This window comes from Phaseolus vulgaris, chromosome 10 (assembly GCF_051622355.1).
Source record: "Phaseolus vulgaris cultivar YP4 chromosome 10, ASM5162235v1, whole genome shotgun sequence".
NCBI lineage: Eukaryota > Viridiplantae > Streptophyta > Magnoliopsida > Fabales > Fabaceae > Phaseolus > Phaseolus vulgaris.
In genome coordinates, this window is record NC_143507.1 from 6,806,273 (window position 1) to 6,822,354 (window position 16,082).

At 31.1% G+C, this 16,082-nt stretch overlaps 1 protein-coding gene across 1 annotated transcript; it reads left to right on the top strand.

Annotated features, from left to right (window-relative positions):
- Positions 1-212: 212 nt before the first annotated feature.
- Positions 213-7,602, top strand: LOC137819023 (uncharacterized). Its single transcript, XM_068622724.2, has 7 exons — positions 213-838; positions 954-1,103; positions 5,210-5,314; positions 5,409-5,453; positions 5,829-6,177; positions 6,337-6,526; positions 6,822-7,602. Exons 1-7 carry the CDS (start codon positions 271-273, stop codon positions 7,455-7,457), a joined length of 2,043 nt encoding a protein of 680 aa, XP_068478825.2. The 5' UTR covers positions 213-270; the 3' UTR covers positions 7,458-7,602.
- The last annotated feature ends 8,480 nt before the right edge of the window (positions 7,603-16,082 follow it).

The window sequence follows — 16,082 nt, forward strand, 5'->3', positions numbered from 1 at the left end:
TTTGGTATACACAATTTTATTGTAAAAATAAAAATGATAAACATAAATTATTAAATCATATTTAAATAATTAAGATAAGCAACTCATAACTTTTTAAAAATAATTTCGTAATTATTATCTATCTTTTCATTTTTAATATGTAAAATTCTTATTTCTCACATGCATAATTCTCACCTTATATATATCCTCTCTCTCTCTCTCTCTCTCTCTCTCTCTCTATATATATATATATATATATATATATAAGTTTCTTATTGTGAGTGATAAAGAATGGATGAAAAGCAGGTGAAGGAAGGAGGAGAGTTGGAGAGAATGGAAGAAACGAAACTGTTTTGTGAGGAAATGAAAGAAGCTCAAAAAGCAGCCATGGAGAAACAATGGAAAGAGTTCAAGAAAATAATGATGCAAAAGCCGGAGAACATTCTGAAGCAGTTTGATCTGTTTGGGAACACTGCGATCCATGTTGCAACTCGCTCCCACCCTCAACTCCTCTCAGAGTTGCTAGAAATGGTGCCTGATGAAGAAGAAAGGTGGAACGCTTTGTGCAGGAAGAATGTTGAGGGAAACACTGTCTTGCACGAGATTGTGTTTTCAAAAAAGGCCAAGAAAATGGTTGATGTGGTGTTCAGATTTGAAGATCAGTTGCTGACACCACAAAAGAAGCCATTGCTGGAGCTCACAAACAACCAAGGAGAAACCCCTTTGTTCGTCGCTGCCATGCATGGAAAGCTCAAGATTCTCAAGCATATGGCTAACCGTGTTCAGAATCTTGGAAAACATTTTCGTCGATCTGACAAATATAATGCTCTTCATGCGAGTGTCATTGGCCAACATTTTCGTATGTCTTTCATTTCTCTCTGTGTCTGCGAGTGTTAGGAGTAAATTTCTGATACGTTTCTATAGTTGATTCAAAGTGTTTGATTGTGGAATATGAGTAAGTTTTCTTGGTGCAGATGTTGCAATTTGGCTGGAAAGAATGGATGAAAAACTTGCTCTGGAAAAGGATGAGAAGGACTTAACTTGTCTTCAACTACTCTCCAAAATGCCACAGGTTTTCCGAAGCCATACTCACATGGGACCATTGAAGAACACCATTTATCACTGTACTTTCCCTATCTCTCTTTTTTCTTTAACCTTTATAATAATTGATGCCAAGATTCTAATTCAATTCTAAGCTATTAGTTTTTCACAAGTTAAAGAAGGTTAGGATTAGACACTTAATCTTATTTATTAAGACTTTGATCGTTTAAGCTAATACGAATCCAAGTCAAGGTGGAAGAATTTGTTTTTATTTTCTTTACATATTTCATTGTTTGCAATTATTGTAGATCAATTATTATTATTGTAGATTACGCTGATCCCAAAAACGGTCTTTAACTAGACTGTCTAATTTGTTAGTGTAGATTCTCTAATAATTAACATACTGTCTAGTTTGTTTCTCTAAACTAGAATTTATTCTATTGACAAACCATCTTGACAATCTTTTAATGCTAGACCGTCTAGTCTAATAAACTTTCTAAATTTTTTTCTGTTAGTTAGTTTTCTTTTACTTTTGTAGTGTATATTCATTACTTGTCTAATTTTGGCATTCTAGAAAATATATAAGTCATTTGTTTGTTCACCTCTTGTTTCTCTCTCTCTCTCATTTTCTTCTTTACATTGTCTAACCAGTTCTTTAGAGAATGTAATTGAAGAGCTCTGCTACGCAATCTCTTGTTTTTTTGTTTCACTCTTAAACTTTCTTTCATCAGGAGTCCAAGTCCATAGTTGCCTCTATCTACATCCAAACAAAAACCCTGCCACCGTCTTAGTTTCTCATGTTCTTGACTTCTCCAATTATTATTCTTGGAGCAGATCTATGACCACTACCTGTTGACTCTTTTTTACGGCAATGTACCGAGTTAGAAGTAATAATTTATTCCTAAACATAGATATCGAATCCACAAGGAACAATTATTTAAAATCCTAATAGTAGTATTCACTAAGTATAAGACTATGTACAATAATTTGATTTGATTTAATATCGACAATACTTTGCATGAAAATTAAATAAAAGTAAAGTAAATGAGTAAAATAATTCAATTAAGAAAATTGGGAATGAGGTTAATCTTTCTCACTCGTATGTAGTTTTAAACATATAATATTTCATCTTGACATTGATGCATATATAAAAATCATTCATATCGATTCCTCGTATACAAAATTATTGAGAGTCTCATAAATATTGATTCCTCACATACAAAATTATTAAGAGAGTCTTTCGATTCCTCGCATATTTATAAAAACTCCTTATCATTACGAATAGATGTTATAAAGCGATTAACATTTCAAATCTATTCCTAGCATTCAAATATGTTAAACATTATCATTTAGGTCAGATGCTTAGAAGTACTTTCTTGTCATAAATATTATAGATAAATATCACCTCAATACATAAAAGTTTGAATAGATTACTCACAATCCCAAAGAAAAGAGAATTAGCCACTCATGGTGGCTATTACAAGCATGAACAACAAGAAAACAAGATCTAGAGCATTTATCCTTGACAGCTACCTCATTTAGGGTTTTCTTCCTTTGGTTCTTCCCAATGATGCCTAGGGTTATGCCTCACGCCTCACTATTCATAATATATTCATATGTTTCATCTCTCCTTAAATTCTTGAAAATAACACAAAATTAGGAATAAATAATTCCTTTTCCTCTCATAATCCAAAAATATGTAAAAAGGTTCAAATTCCTAAATTAGATGTTGAATTATAACTATTTTATCAATTAAAGTGCACAAGTGTCTATCTTTTTGTATGAAATATTACTGAATTATGACACTTATCACTGTCCTTACTACCAAGAACAAGGTAAAATTTATCATTGGAAATATGTCGAGACCACCTAAAACGAATACAAATTACTCAGTCTGGAATAGGTGCAACAACATGGTTGTATCATGGCTACTCCACTCTATTTCTACTTCCATAAGACTGAGCATCATATAGATGTACATTGTTGTTGACATTTGGAATGATCTTAAGGTTAAATGCTCTTAAGGGGATCGATCTTCTTCATATTTTTGATTAGCAAATGGAGGTGGCCTCTTTGTATTAATGTGATCTATCTATTATTAAATATTTTACTAAATTTAGAGTTATATGGGATGAATTAGAAATTTTTTGGCCAGATCTTGTATGTACTTGTTAAACCAAATGTTCTTCTGGTGTTTCTTCCACTATTCTTCAGAGTGAGCATGAAAACCAAGCTAGTTTTTGCGTGGGCTTAATGACCAATATAACAACATCAAATTCAATGTTCTCCTCATGGATATCATTCCTCCAATAACCAAGATTTTCTTGTTCGTTTCCCAGTAAGAAAGACAATTGGCTAACAATGCGTTTATAACCAGTACAAAGAATGTGAACCTACATGTTATACTAATCAAGTTTCTTAAGCTTGCTCTCATTGTGAGCATAATGGTCACGTTGAAAGTGTTTGTTACTACAAACATGGTTTCGCTTCCAATCAAGATAGTAAAAATATCAAGAATGACTACAACAAGAAGATTTGTACGTACTGCAAAAAGTAAGGTCACTATTTAAGTCTACTACCTGCCAAGACATAAATTATACAATGGTAAGGATAACAAAATCAAGAAAGTAATTATATTCTAATTACCCTTTAACAATAAGACACTGATCAATCTTCTACAACAAAATAACACCGCCACACAGTCTCAGGTGAATAAGATAGGGTCAATATCCACTCACCTTGTTAAGCAAAACTCGTCAATGGATAATTGTTTTGTTAATCAGATTAATTCATATAAATATTCTTGTATAATTGGTTCAGAAGCTATTGACCATGTGTATGCCTTTTTATCCATTTCACAACTTAGAAATCTATAAAACCTATTTTTATTAAGCAATAAACTAATTATACAAGGCATACACATGGTCACAACATAATCTTTAAACTATAACATCTTAACCCTTTCTTTCCAAAACAAGTATTGACAGTGAAGAGCGTGATCAAGCTCCTCCTTAGCAATCTTTTCTTGATAGAGAAACCTATCAATATCAGACAAATTAATAGTCTATAAATTTGTTGAATACCAAGGAGGAGACTCTACTTAGGAGTAACTGCATTGTGAACATTACCAAAAGAATTTTTATTCCAGTCTCGGAGCTCAATTTTCAACCTTTTTAACTTATGTTGCAAAATAAACATAGGACAACCAACAAACTTATTAGCCTAAGAATCATGAATAAGCTTCATATACAAAGTGTCTTGAAGCCACATATAAAGAAACTAAAATTGATAACTTTCCTTAAAGAATTACTAGCAAGACTAACAAAAATAGGGGAATGATCAAAATAATTTTTAACAAGAACCTAATAAGTACAAGAATCTCATCCATCCAGACACAATCCATTATATAAAGACCTATCTAGTCTTCTATGAATTCTATGCAACCCTCTCCTTCCATTACATCAAGTATAACAAGATCCATTAAAAGGCATACAAGAAAGATCATCAGTTTTAATCCAATAAAAAAATTCATTACAAGAAACGTGCCTAACTAGTCTTGTTAATCCTTTCGTTACAATAAAATAATAGGATAAGAGCTAATGAATTCTCTTGCCTCAGCCTTTTAATTGGTGTAAATTACTTAGTTGGGTCCATTAACTAGAACTTGATAAAAATTCCAAACAACCATCTTTCTACTTAAACCATTTTGAAGAAAAAAAACCTAATTTTTCTATTATATAATATAGGAATTTCCAATTAAGTGAATCATAAACTTTCTTAAGAGCTACTTTCACAATAACCCGAATTTTCTTTTTCATTCTTATTTCATCCACCACTTCGGTAGCAACTACTACACACTACATTGTGTAATAATCCTACTACACTTAGTTATTTACCCATAAAGAAAGTAACCAAGAAGAATATTTGTTCTTCTTAAGTCTTATAGGAGGTGATCACATTTACTGGAACATTGAGTGTTACGATGGTCCTTTGTTAGACTCTTTTTAAATTTATTGCATACCTGGCCATGCAATAACTCAAACCAATAAATTTCACTTAAAGTTATGATTTAAACTATACCCAATAAATAAGTTTTGTTCTTTTTCTTAGAACTGATGCAATATTTATCATAACTCTTTCACCATTGATCCATATAATTGATGTTAGTTGGTTATGATTTGGGTTTCAGTGCTTCCTGATGGATATGATAATCATGAACAGTCACAATTGTTTAAACAAAAGAAGGATGAAGAAAATGGTAAAGAGGATGATGAGCCTACAATATGCAAATCAGGTATTCATGTAAATTTAATTTCTTTTTCCTAAAATATTGGGAGTGACATGTGTTTATAAATATTTAACATTAGAAGAAATTTACAAAATTTCAGCCATTTCAGAGATCAACTACAGGTTTTGGAAACGCATGGCCAAAGGTATTTCTTAATTACAAGCTTTTTCTCTATATTCCATTGTCTTCAATTAATCATTATTACATTAATTTTTTCCAAAAGTATCAATGTTTTAGCTACTAACTACTTATGTTCTAAAATCTTGGTAGTTAATGGTTAGATACTAATTTAGAAATTACTTTATAAATTTTTATTATACTTTAGATACAATAAATTTTTAGTTTATAAGATGATATCTGATTTAATCAATATAGTAACTAATTATTTTAATCTCTAAAATTACACACATTTATGTATTATAAAATATTTTTATTTCTAATCGACGTGTTCCAACTTATAATCATTTATATCCATCAATTATTTTTTTATGATAATGTTTTTATTGGATCTTGATTTCAGAGTTTGAAGGAATTGACCAAATGTGGAAGGAAAAGAAAAAACATAAGTTGGCTGAACATCTAGCGAGCATTTTAGTAACATATGACTTATCATGGCAAGTATCAAAAAATGAGTATAATAGGACAATATTGATTACAATGCCACGTGATCCTTTAAACGTGGCCAAAAGAAGAAGAGTAAATGCACAAAAAAGGGAAGAGAGGCGTAAGAACACAGAAGAACGTCCAGAACGCACTGCACTCTTCTTAGCAACTAAAACTGGAATTGTAGAAATTGTTAATAAATTTCTTCAAGTGCATCCTGCAGCTATATATCATGTTACTGAGAATCAGCAAAACATATTGACCATGTAAGAATATATCAGACTTCTCTCTTATTAGAAAATTATCATTTATACCACTATAAAAAAATAATTAATTATTATGTTGACTAAATTAAATATTATTTTAACAATTATAATTTTCTTACAGTGTACATACTAACTTTGTTTAGTGTAACTTATGCACAGGGCTGTTAAGTATCGACAAAAGAAAATTCTTAAACTGATAGAAAGAACAGGTACAATTGAATCATTGGTTGCTCAAATCACAGATAAAGGAAGAACTGTGTTGCATGAAGTTGCAAGAATGGATTACTACAAAGCAGAACACTTAGCTGGAGTGGCATTCCATCTACAAGATGAGTTGCGTTGGTATGATGTAAGTACTTAGTTAAACCTTTACAACTTACTATATATCCATTTCAACACTATTTTCTACATAAATTTTATTCACTTCTACTCAATCACAATTAATGGGTTAGGTTTTTATTCTCACCAAATAAAGTTACACCTATTCCTAATACTTTGATTTGTTAAAATCATCAATACATTTATTTCATTTTCTAAACATATGGAATCATAATTAAGAAATGTATTTATTTCATTAGCTTCATAGGGGTCAAACCTTATAATCTTCAAACTAATGAGTTAGAAAATAACTATTGTGTGTTCAGAGTGTGAGAAGATTCACTCCAAAACATTACAACATGCACTGTGACATAGATGGACACACACCAGAAGACATGTTAGAAATTGAGCATGATGGAATGCTTAAAGAGGCACAAAAATGGTTAAAGGAAACGGCTCAATCATGCTCCACTGTTGCTATTCTGGTTGCTACAGTTGTATTTGCTGCTGCATACACCATTCCAGGGGGAACTGAAAATGGTACTCCTGTATTCCTTCATTCAAGTGTGTTTCTCTTTTTCACCATCATGGATGTTGTGGCTCTTGCTACCTCACTTGCTTCAGTTGTTGTCTTCCTTTCCATCCTCACTTCCCCATGTGAGTTATGGGATTTTCATAAGTCTCTCCCTCGGAAACTGAATTTGGGATTTGCTTTGTTGTTCTTTTCTTTGATGACAACAATGCTTGCATTCAGTGCAACCATGTTGCTCACCATTCGATTGGAATGGAAGAATTGGACTTCAACATTGATATACAGTGCTGCTTTCTTTCCTGTCACTATATTTGCAATCATTCAATTTCCTGTTTATGTCATGGCTCGAAGTATCACCAAGCATCTATGGAAGCAACTTAAGAAGATTTTTCCAACAAGATTGATTCAACACTGCATGAGTCATACTTGATGTCATTAGTATTGAATGGACAAGAACACATTGTAAGAGCTTTTAACTTTTATGTGGACTTTGAATATACACTTTGGATTAAGAACAGTTTGTCATGTATCATCTTTAAAGCTTTCTTTGTATTTGAAGATGGGTTTGGACAAAATCATGAATTTGAGAGAAAAGAGAGTGAAAAATAAAGTTGTTTGGATTAAGGGGGGAGTGGAAAGTGAAGGAAAATAAAGAAAAAAAATTATGAAAGTTTGAGATGTGAGTGATAATTTTTTTTTAATTAATAAAATTCTAAGATTACAATTTTGCCATTGTGATTAAAATTAATTTTAAATAAAATATGATGTACATGAAACTTGTGATTAAAACATTATTTTCCCTACGATCTATGAACTTGAAAAAAAATATTAATATTATGGATACATACAAAATTATTGAATGTGAATTTTGATAAAATTAAATAAAATTAGAATAGAAATAATTGTAAAATTTATTATAAATTTATAAATTTAATTTTATTATTATTATTATTAGTTTTTTTTAATTATTTTATAATTTCATTATTGTAATTATTATTAAAGATTTTATTATTATTTTTATATTTTATTATTATATTATAAATTTATTTTGATTATTATTATTTTAAAATTTTATTCTTATTATTTTTATCCAAAATAAATCAACTATATCCTTACTATATTTTTTAACAATTTTAATAAAAAATATAAAGTATTAAATACATTTATATGAAGAAGAAGAACAACAACGATGAAGAAGAAGAAGAATCATCACCTCACACCACCACCTTGAACGAACATGAAGAAGAACAACTACCATCTTGCATGATCACGAAAGTCAACACTTGTATCCACCACTTGCAACACAACAACAAACGATGTAAAGATTATGCAAATCAAGCTTGAGCAAATATAATCTATTAACCCTTAGAAAAAAAAAACTCCATAATATATTATTCCTTGCTCCATAATCGATTATCACTAAAAAAATCACTCCACAACTCCTCCCCCTATAATTCTTAGATAAAGCAAGACTAATTTCGTATTTTCACGAGGAATATGTGATTTTCTACTTAGTGAGGATCTCATATATTAATTTTCATACTATTTTGGGAATAAATAGTTCTTATTCAAATTATAATCACAAAAATATGTAAAAATGTTTAAATTTATAAATTAGAGGTTATATTATAATTATTTTATCAATTAATATTCATAAGTGTCTGTCATTATTGCATACTTATTAATGTTGTTAGTATAGTGTCTAGGAAATAATTCAGCCAACGGTTTCCTCTCATGCCAAATAGTATTATAATATTATTTTCTCTTACCATTATTCATTGTTACTTTCAAACCAATTTCCATGTTCCTCATCGTTGGTTGCTATTCTAATATCCTTCCACCACCACGATTCCTTATTACTACTACTGTCCCTGTTATTTATGTTTTGCTAATTCTCATATTTAGACTCCTATATTTCCTTCCATGATTTTTTTTGTTTCTCTACATAAACTCCATGTCCATTTCCCTATAGCAATATTAAAAGCCTTTAGATCTCTAATTCCTAGTCATCCACTCTCTTTTGATTTGAACATATTTTCCCATTTTATCCACACTAGCTTCTTATCCTTGCTACCCCAATTCCAAAGAATTCTCTTTTAATTTTTCTTAATTGAATTAAACACTTTTGCAAGGATTTTCAACAAAAACATGTAAAACAAGGGTAAAGATGTGATTACTGTGTTTAGGGCCTCCCCAACAGTATCTTGTACGAGGTGTTGACCTCTACTACCAAATATCGTATCTTGATTGTCCAGATGAGCTTTCCCTCATTGAACTTGGTATACGATGTTACCTTGGGTGTCTACTCGCTCCTTGGAGAAACCGACGATCTGGTCCTCGTACGGTTGTATTTCCGACTTTGAAATTCTAATTATTTTTAAGGTCTTTCCAGTACAGGATATCGACCAAACTCCCTTGGTTGACCAAGGTCTTCATTATCGAGAAGTCAATCGCCTTGAAGTCATCGTTTATAAATGTGATGGGAGACATCATCGACCGAAAAGCGAATGAGGTCAACTTCACCGTTTGCACAAATCGGAGGTGTTTCTTCCGAGTTGAGATGGAACTACCGCCTATGGTAAAAATATCGACAATTGTTTTAATCACCTTCATGTTGTTAACGCGCTGGTTCATCCCTCCCTTAGGGCTCATCATGTCGAGACTGACGCTTTGGTCAGCACTTATCCCGACGCCCCTCCTCTCTCCTTCAATGTTCTTCCCTTTGTGGAGGGGACCGTTTCATGCTTTGATTGTCACTTTGCACGTATTTATGTAGGTGACCGCTTGGATAAGCTCCTCGATACCCAATTGTGTGCCCGATATTGCGATGATACTAACACTTACATGACGCATCAACATCCTTGGGACTCAGCACCTTCCAGGGAGTTGGTAGGAGATCGACATTTGGAATCTTATCCATGATCTTCCTCCTATCAACATTGAAAGGGGTATATCTGGTGAACTGAGGGTCGTAGTTCTCCCTGTACCCATCATTTCTGCCAAACCGGGGTTGGCCAACCTTTTCTTTTTCTTTTCAATTTTTGCCTACAGTATCTGCTCGGACTTGGTGGAGCTTGTCTAGTTGCATGAATTTTGTTGCTTGCTATTGGAGCTCGTCCACATTGGAGGTCGACTTCTTGCATAAGTATCGACGAAAGGGCCCGGTTAGAGGGTTGTCACCATGTGATTCATGGTGACTTCTGGGCTTAGATTTCGGATGTTTAGCGTGACCTTGCTAAATCTTTATATGAACACTCACACAGAGTCTCCCTTCTTCTACCGTATGTTCATGAGCATAATGGATGTTAGGTCATGCGGTCGACTTGTGGCAAACTACGTTATAAACTTAGACATCAAAGTTTCGAAATCAAATTAGGTAGGAGTCTGGTGAACCAACTAAGGGCCTCTCCCTTTAAAGACGCGGGGAAGACTCGGCATAACACCGAGTTATCTGCAGCGCATAAGCTCATCTGAGTAGTGTAGATGCCAATGTGCTCGTCCAAATCAGTCATCCTGTCATATCGGTCGATGTTCAACCCCTTCCACGTGGGGAGAAGTGATGACAATTATGGAAAAACAAGACTAAGACAAAACTTGTATGGATTCAAAAAGGAAAATACTCAAACATATGATAGGCAAAAGAATTAAAACAGCAAGCAAACTCAAATAAGCCTAAAAACAGAACCTAAAATTGCAAGAAATTAAAAGAGCTCTTGAAATAAAGTGCTACACAACTCAACAATTAAACAAGAACACACCTAAAATCTTGATGCCACATGATGTGATTCCACTAGCACAATTAGAATGATTCTTGACATTCTTAGGAATCATCTTCAGTTGGTTATGAGATAGGCACTTTATCATAGAATTGGATCAAGGTTCTATGAACAAGAACTCACCAAAACTAGTGCCAAAACACAAACTCATATGGAAGTTCCAATTATTGTCAAATTAAACCGATTAAAATGAGAGGAAAAGCAATTGCATCGAATAGAATTGACATAGAACTGAAATGAACCGATCAAAATGAAATAAAAGGCAAGAATACTGAAAAGAAGTGCTGGAAATGTAAAAGCACCGAACCAAAACACAAAACAAAGAAGAAGAACTTGCTGAAAAGTGAAATAGCCGAACCAAAAGACAAGAACACAAGCTAAGACATGAATATCGAAAGAGAAGGAAGGAAGGAGAAGAGAAAGCTCATGAAGATGGAAGAATGGTTGGATGATCACGCCACTAGGAGGATGGAGACTCCAAGATAAGTGTGCAAGCCGCCACTTGAGGTAACCATGGAACCATCAAGATAAGACTAGTGAAGAAGGCACAAAGCTCTCCAATGCTCTAAATCAAAATGTACAAGGGCAGCACCTTAATTTATAGCCTAGAGGTGCTGAAATGCAAGCTAAATAAATTCAAAAATTCCCCCCAAATTCAAATGAAAGTGGCGCCTAAACCAAGTCATGAGGAAGGTGTGATCTCTTCTCTCACTTTGGCACCTCCTTATTTACTCATACACCTATCTACTAACGCACCCCCCTTCCTAAGACTCCTAACTAAAGACTAAAAGATGCTTTAACAATAGAGGTTTCTAATGTTTCCCTCTAAGCACCTTCAACCAAAGAAATTACAAAAAGAGAAAATAAACGTCCCCTAGCTCCTAAAGCTTTGAACATGCTTCTTGTAAGCCTTTGAGGTGGGCTTTGACCTCCATGGGCGTCCTCCATTTGAGCCTCAACCTCTTCTTGCTCTTGATGATTGGCCTCCATGTCCACTTGAGCTTGATCTCCATCATAGTTTATGAAGGAATGTCTTCTGACAATCTCCAGGGTTTCGGTTGTGGAACAACTAGTTGAGTCGTGACTCTTCCACCATTTCTTGAGGACGCGTTGTAGTAGATGGGTCGATGGGTTGGACCGAGGGCTTCTCACAGTGCTGACTGTCTTGGGACACATCACGCTATTGTTGTTGCTTTGGCAACAAATTACCCTAGGTATGTTGTCGCTTCATGTACTCAATCTCCTTTCGAAGAGCTTGGATCTTCTCCTCGTTCTTGTGTTTCATCTCTGCCATCTCCTTTTGAAGGGACGTAAGCAAGTTCATCTTCTCGGTCTCGGACCTCTTCTTATTCGCCATATTCGTAGTGGATACCATCTGCTTCACTCTTCTTTCTACGGTTTCTCTCGCCCCTCTGGTGGCTCCAATTGTTTTCGTACAAAAGGGACTTAAAGAACTCCTACCAACTAAATAATTGATTTCTTCGTTTCGCTCAGTATTACCTTCCTTTGCTCTCTTTTAACTCCTCAAGTTTAGTCGCACTCAATTTCCTTCCTTTGCTCTCATTCACTACTTTTGGTTGGGCTTCGTTTCCTTCGTTCGCTCTCAATCGGGAGGATACCTACAAAAGGTACTCCAACGCTCAAGTAATTGTTCGATATTCGGTGTAATAAATGCGTAATCATAACGTACATTTTCTTAAAAGTTGTGCTTATTTATATGATTGTGATGGATCATGTTGGTGTTAGACCAAAATTAGAGATCAACACATTAATTGTAGTTAAGAGCGTATTACCTAGTTCTCGGTACAACTTAAGTTTGTTAATCATCTCTTAAATCTTATTTGTGCGATCCAACTGTTACAGTTACAATTATTTTGAATTATACTTTGCAATCAATTTATATAACCCGTGAGTTTTGCAAGATGGGTATAGTCTATTATAATTGAAAGCCGTATTATACTATTTTTTTTTAAGTGGGTATTTTTTAGTTTAAGGGAAATAATACCAATTCTGGCTTTCTTTTTATATGTTGAAAAACAATGATATAATAAAAATAGATAAATAATGAATGGATGCGTGGTAATGGAGGGAAGTATATGCAATGTTCTCATCTTCCAATATACAAAAAAAAACAGATGACAATACACGTTTTTTATATAGAATAGTTTTTATTCCTTATGACTTTAAAAAAGTGTTAAAGTTTAATCGTCATTTATTTACTTTGGATTTTAGAGGAAAAGAAAAGCCTCTTGCATGTTATATATAAAAAAATAACACTACAATAAAATCGTTAAATCAAAATTAATTAAAAAAAATATGAAATTTTTTGAAAACTTTCAAAAAATTTATTAACAAGTAAAATAGTACTAAAAAATGATTTGCTATCCGTACTTACAATAAATATTTTTTCTGATAAAAATACTGTCAAGTACATATACATTATATATATATATATATATATATATATATTTATCAACTCACATAGTATAAAAAAATTAACTCGATTTAGACTATATTTTAATTTCAATATAAATTTAAATATGTCATTAGTCCTTATAAAATGACAAATTTAGTCAAGTGAATATTTTGTACTAATAACATAATCATAAGAAAAATAAAAAGTTTTGAATTCAATCCTATACATTATTTTTTATTCATCACTCTTAAATTTAAATTACTAGTTTTTTGGTTTTGTAAATTATTTTTCTTTGTTTTTTAACTCTCAAAAATATAAAATTAGAACACTTTATTTAATATACATAACTAAAATTTATTTTAAACTTTAATATCCATCACATACTAACATGTTATCAAATTGCTGTAAATATCACTCAAGATTTTCTTTATATACTGTATTCCATTATTCATGCTAATCTCAAATCTTTTTAAAATTACGTGATTATGATAGAATTACATTAATCGAACATGATTTAATATATTTATAACAAACAAGTACTCCAAAAAATTCCTAACAAATTATATTATAGTTTTTTTTTTAATTCCAAACAAATTATATTGTAGTCTTTTTTTAAGTGAAAGGCTATGATGTGCTATATAACATATCTTTTATATATATATATATATATATATATATATATATAAGTAAAAAAATGAATTAATATATGATATTTTAAAGATGCTCTAACTCTATTAAAAAAAACAAGTTATGTATCCGCATAACTCCTAAAAATCGAGAAAGATTATCAAAATTATGATTAAAATGTATGATATGTAAAAAAACTGTCCATTATATACTCAAAATTAGTACAATATTTAAAATTAATGCAAATATATTTAATGTATGTCTCCCTCCAACACACACCTATTTTTTATTTTCTATACTTTCATTTTTTTTTAAGTTTTTGTTGTTAAAAGTGACGTCATCATAACTTATTTTTACTTTTTTACCTGTATTAATAACAGTTTTAATTTAAATGTCATAGATTATTTTTATAACAACGATTATATAATCGTCACTAATTTTTAACGACACCTTCATTAATTATAGTTAAAAAATTATCTTCCATTATTGTTAAAAGTTGTTTTTAGAGTAATGTGTTGTTTGCATTATAAATTTCGATGATTGTATTACTTAAACGAATAAATATAAGAATAGATATAGAAAGAATATATAGAGAATTATACAGAATTTATTGTATTTTTTTTAATAAATATTTATATGTATATGTGAACTTATTTATATTTAAATTTTATTTTAAAATATATTATAAGTTTTTAACCTTCTGTTAAGTTTATATTACGTGGATAGTTATTTTTTAGTTGTTACATTCAACTACTCACGTGAAAATCAAAGGAACTAGACTTTAACTTCCGCATTTTTATATTTTATATTTATCAATTATATAAAAGTTTAGAACTTCTAAATTAAAAAAATAATTTTAAAAAATAAAAACAACTTTTCACTGTCACTGTTACTAATAAGTGTCCCTCCACTATTAAAAGAATCATATATAAAGTGTTTTTAAAAATGAGAGATCGAATTGAATTTTTGACAGAAAAGGAATAAAATTTAACAAAGTAAATAGTAATAAACAAAATTAATAATTATAAAAAGTTGTTAATGGTAAATTATTTTAAGAAATTCTCATTATTTCGTGAACTAATTGAAAAATTCAAAATTCCAATCTTATACCTACCACACAATAAAAGAAAAGGATAAAGGGAAATCTCCATAAAGAATAAGTAAACATGATAAAGAAAAAGAAAGCATAATAAGATGCTCAAAATTCTTCTCAACTCTCACTTAATGCACCTTTAATAAGGTTTTTGCTTTAAGTTAATTTAGTAACAATTATAATTAATTTTAAAAATACTGAAAGCTAACTTCTTCTTTTTTTAAAGCATTTTAAGTATAAGACACACCGCAATTTTGGGGTTTTTGACCATGATGAGGTTATTTTTTTTTTGTTTTTTACTAAAATGGGATCCGTTTAAAAAAAATTACAAATTTAGACAAGTCGTGCCAATTCGACAGGACTTCATATGCACAAATCGTCCCAATTAGACACGAATCTGTCATGTCATACTGAAGTCGTGCCAACTTGACACGACTTCTGCCTTGTCATAATTTTCTTCAATAAAAATTTTCTTCATTTTTTAATTAATCAAATAATCAAGTTATTACATTATCGTCAAACAAGATCCATACACAATTATCCAAATTTTTGTTCCTTAAAACTAACACTCTTAGAAAATTATGTATCAAATTAATTTTTAACATTACATAATTTACTACCCAATATATAAACAATAAAAAAAATTATGACATGGCAGAAGTCGTGCCAAGTTGTCACGACTTCAGACGATTTGTGCATATGAAGTCGTGTCGAATTGGCACGACTTACCTAAATTTGTAATTTTTTTTAAACGTACCCCATTTTGGTAAAAAGCAAAAAAAAAATAACTCCATGATGATAAAAAAAAATCCGCAATTTTGATATTTAGTCAATCGCTTTCTATTGTTTAAATTATTTATTTCTATTGAGTCAATCGCTTTCTATCGCTTTCTATAAGAAGGCACACTTTAATTGTATAATATTTATATTTGAAAAATACATTACATTAGGGAATTAATTATTTTAATAAAAAAATTATGTAAAAATAAGACAGACTATAATTGTATCATATAAGTATTTAAAAATATATTACATTAAAGAACTAATTCTTTTAGTTAGGTATCTTCTGATTTTTAGTATGTAAAAGTCTTATTTGTCAGATTATACATGTATGTCTATATATAGTGAGAACTTACATAAAGA

Excerpts from the sequence above, each read along its gene's own strand:
- LOC137819023 (XM_068622724.2), top strand. The coding sequence starts at position 271 with ATGGATGAAAAGCAGGTGAAGGAAGGAGGAGAGTTGGAGAGAATGGAA. Across the intron at positions 1,104-5,209 it reads GAAGAACACCATTTATCACT|TGCTTCCTGATGGATATGAT; the intron begins GTACTTTCCCTA and ends TTTGGGTTTCAG. Across the intron at positions 6,178-6,336 it reads CAGCAAAACATATTGACCAT|GGCTGTTAAGTATCGACAAA; the intron begins GTAAGAATATAT and ends ACTTATGCACAG.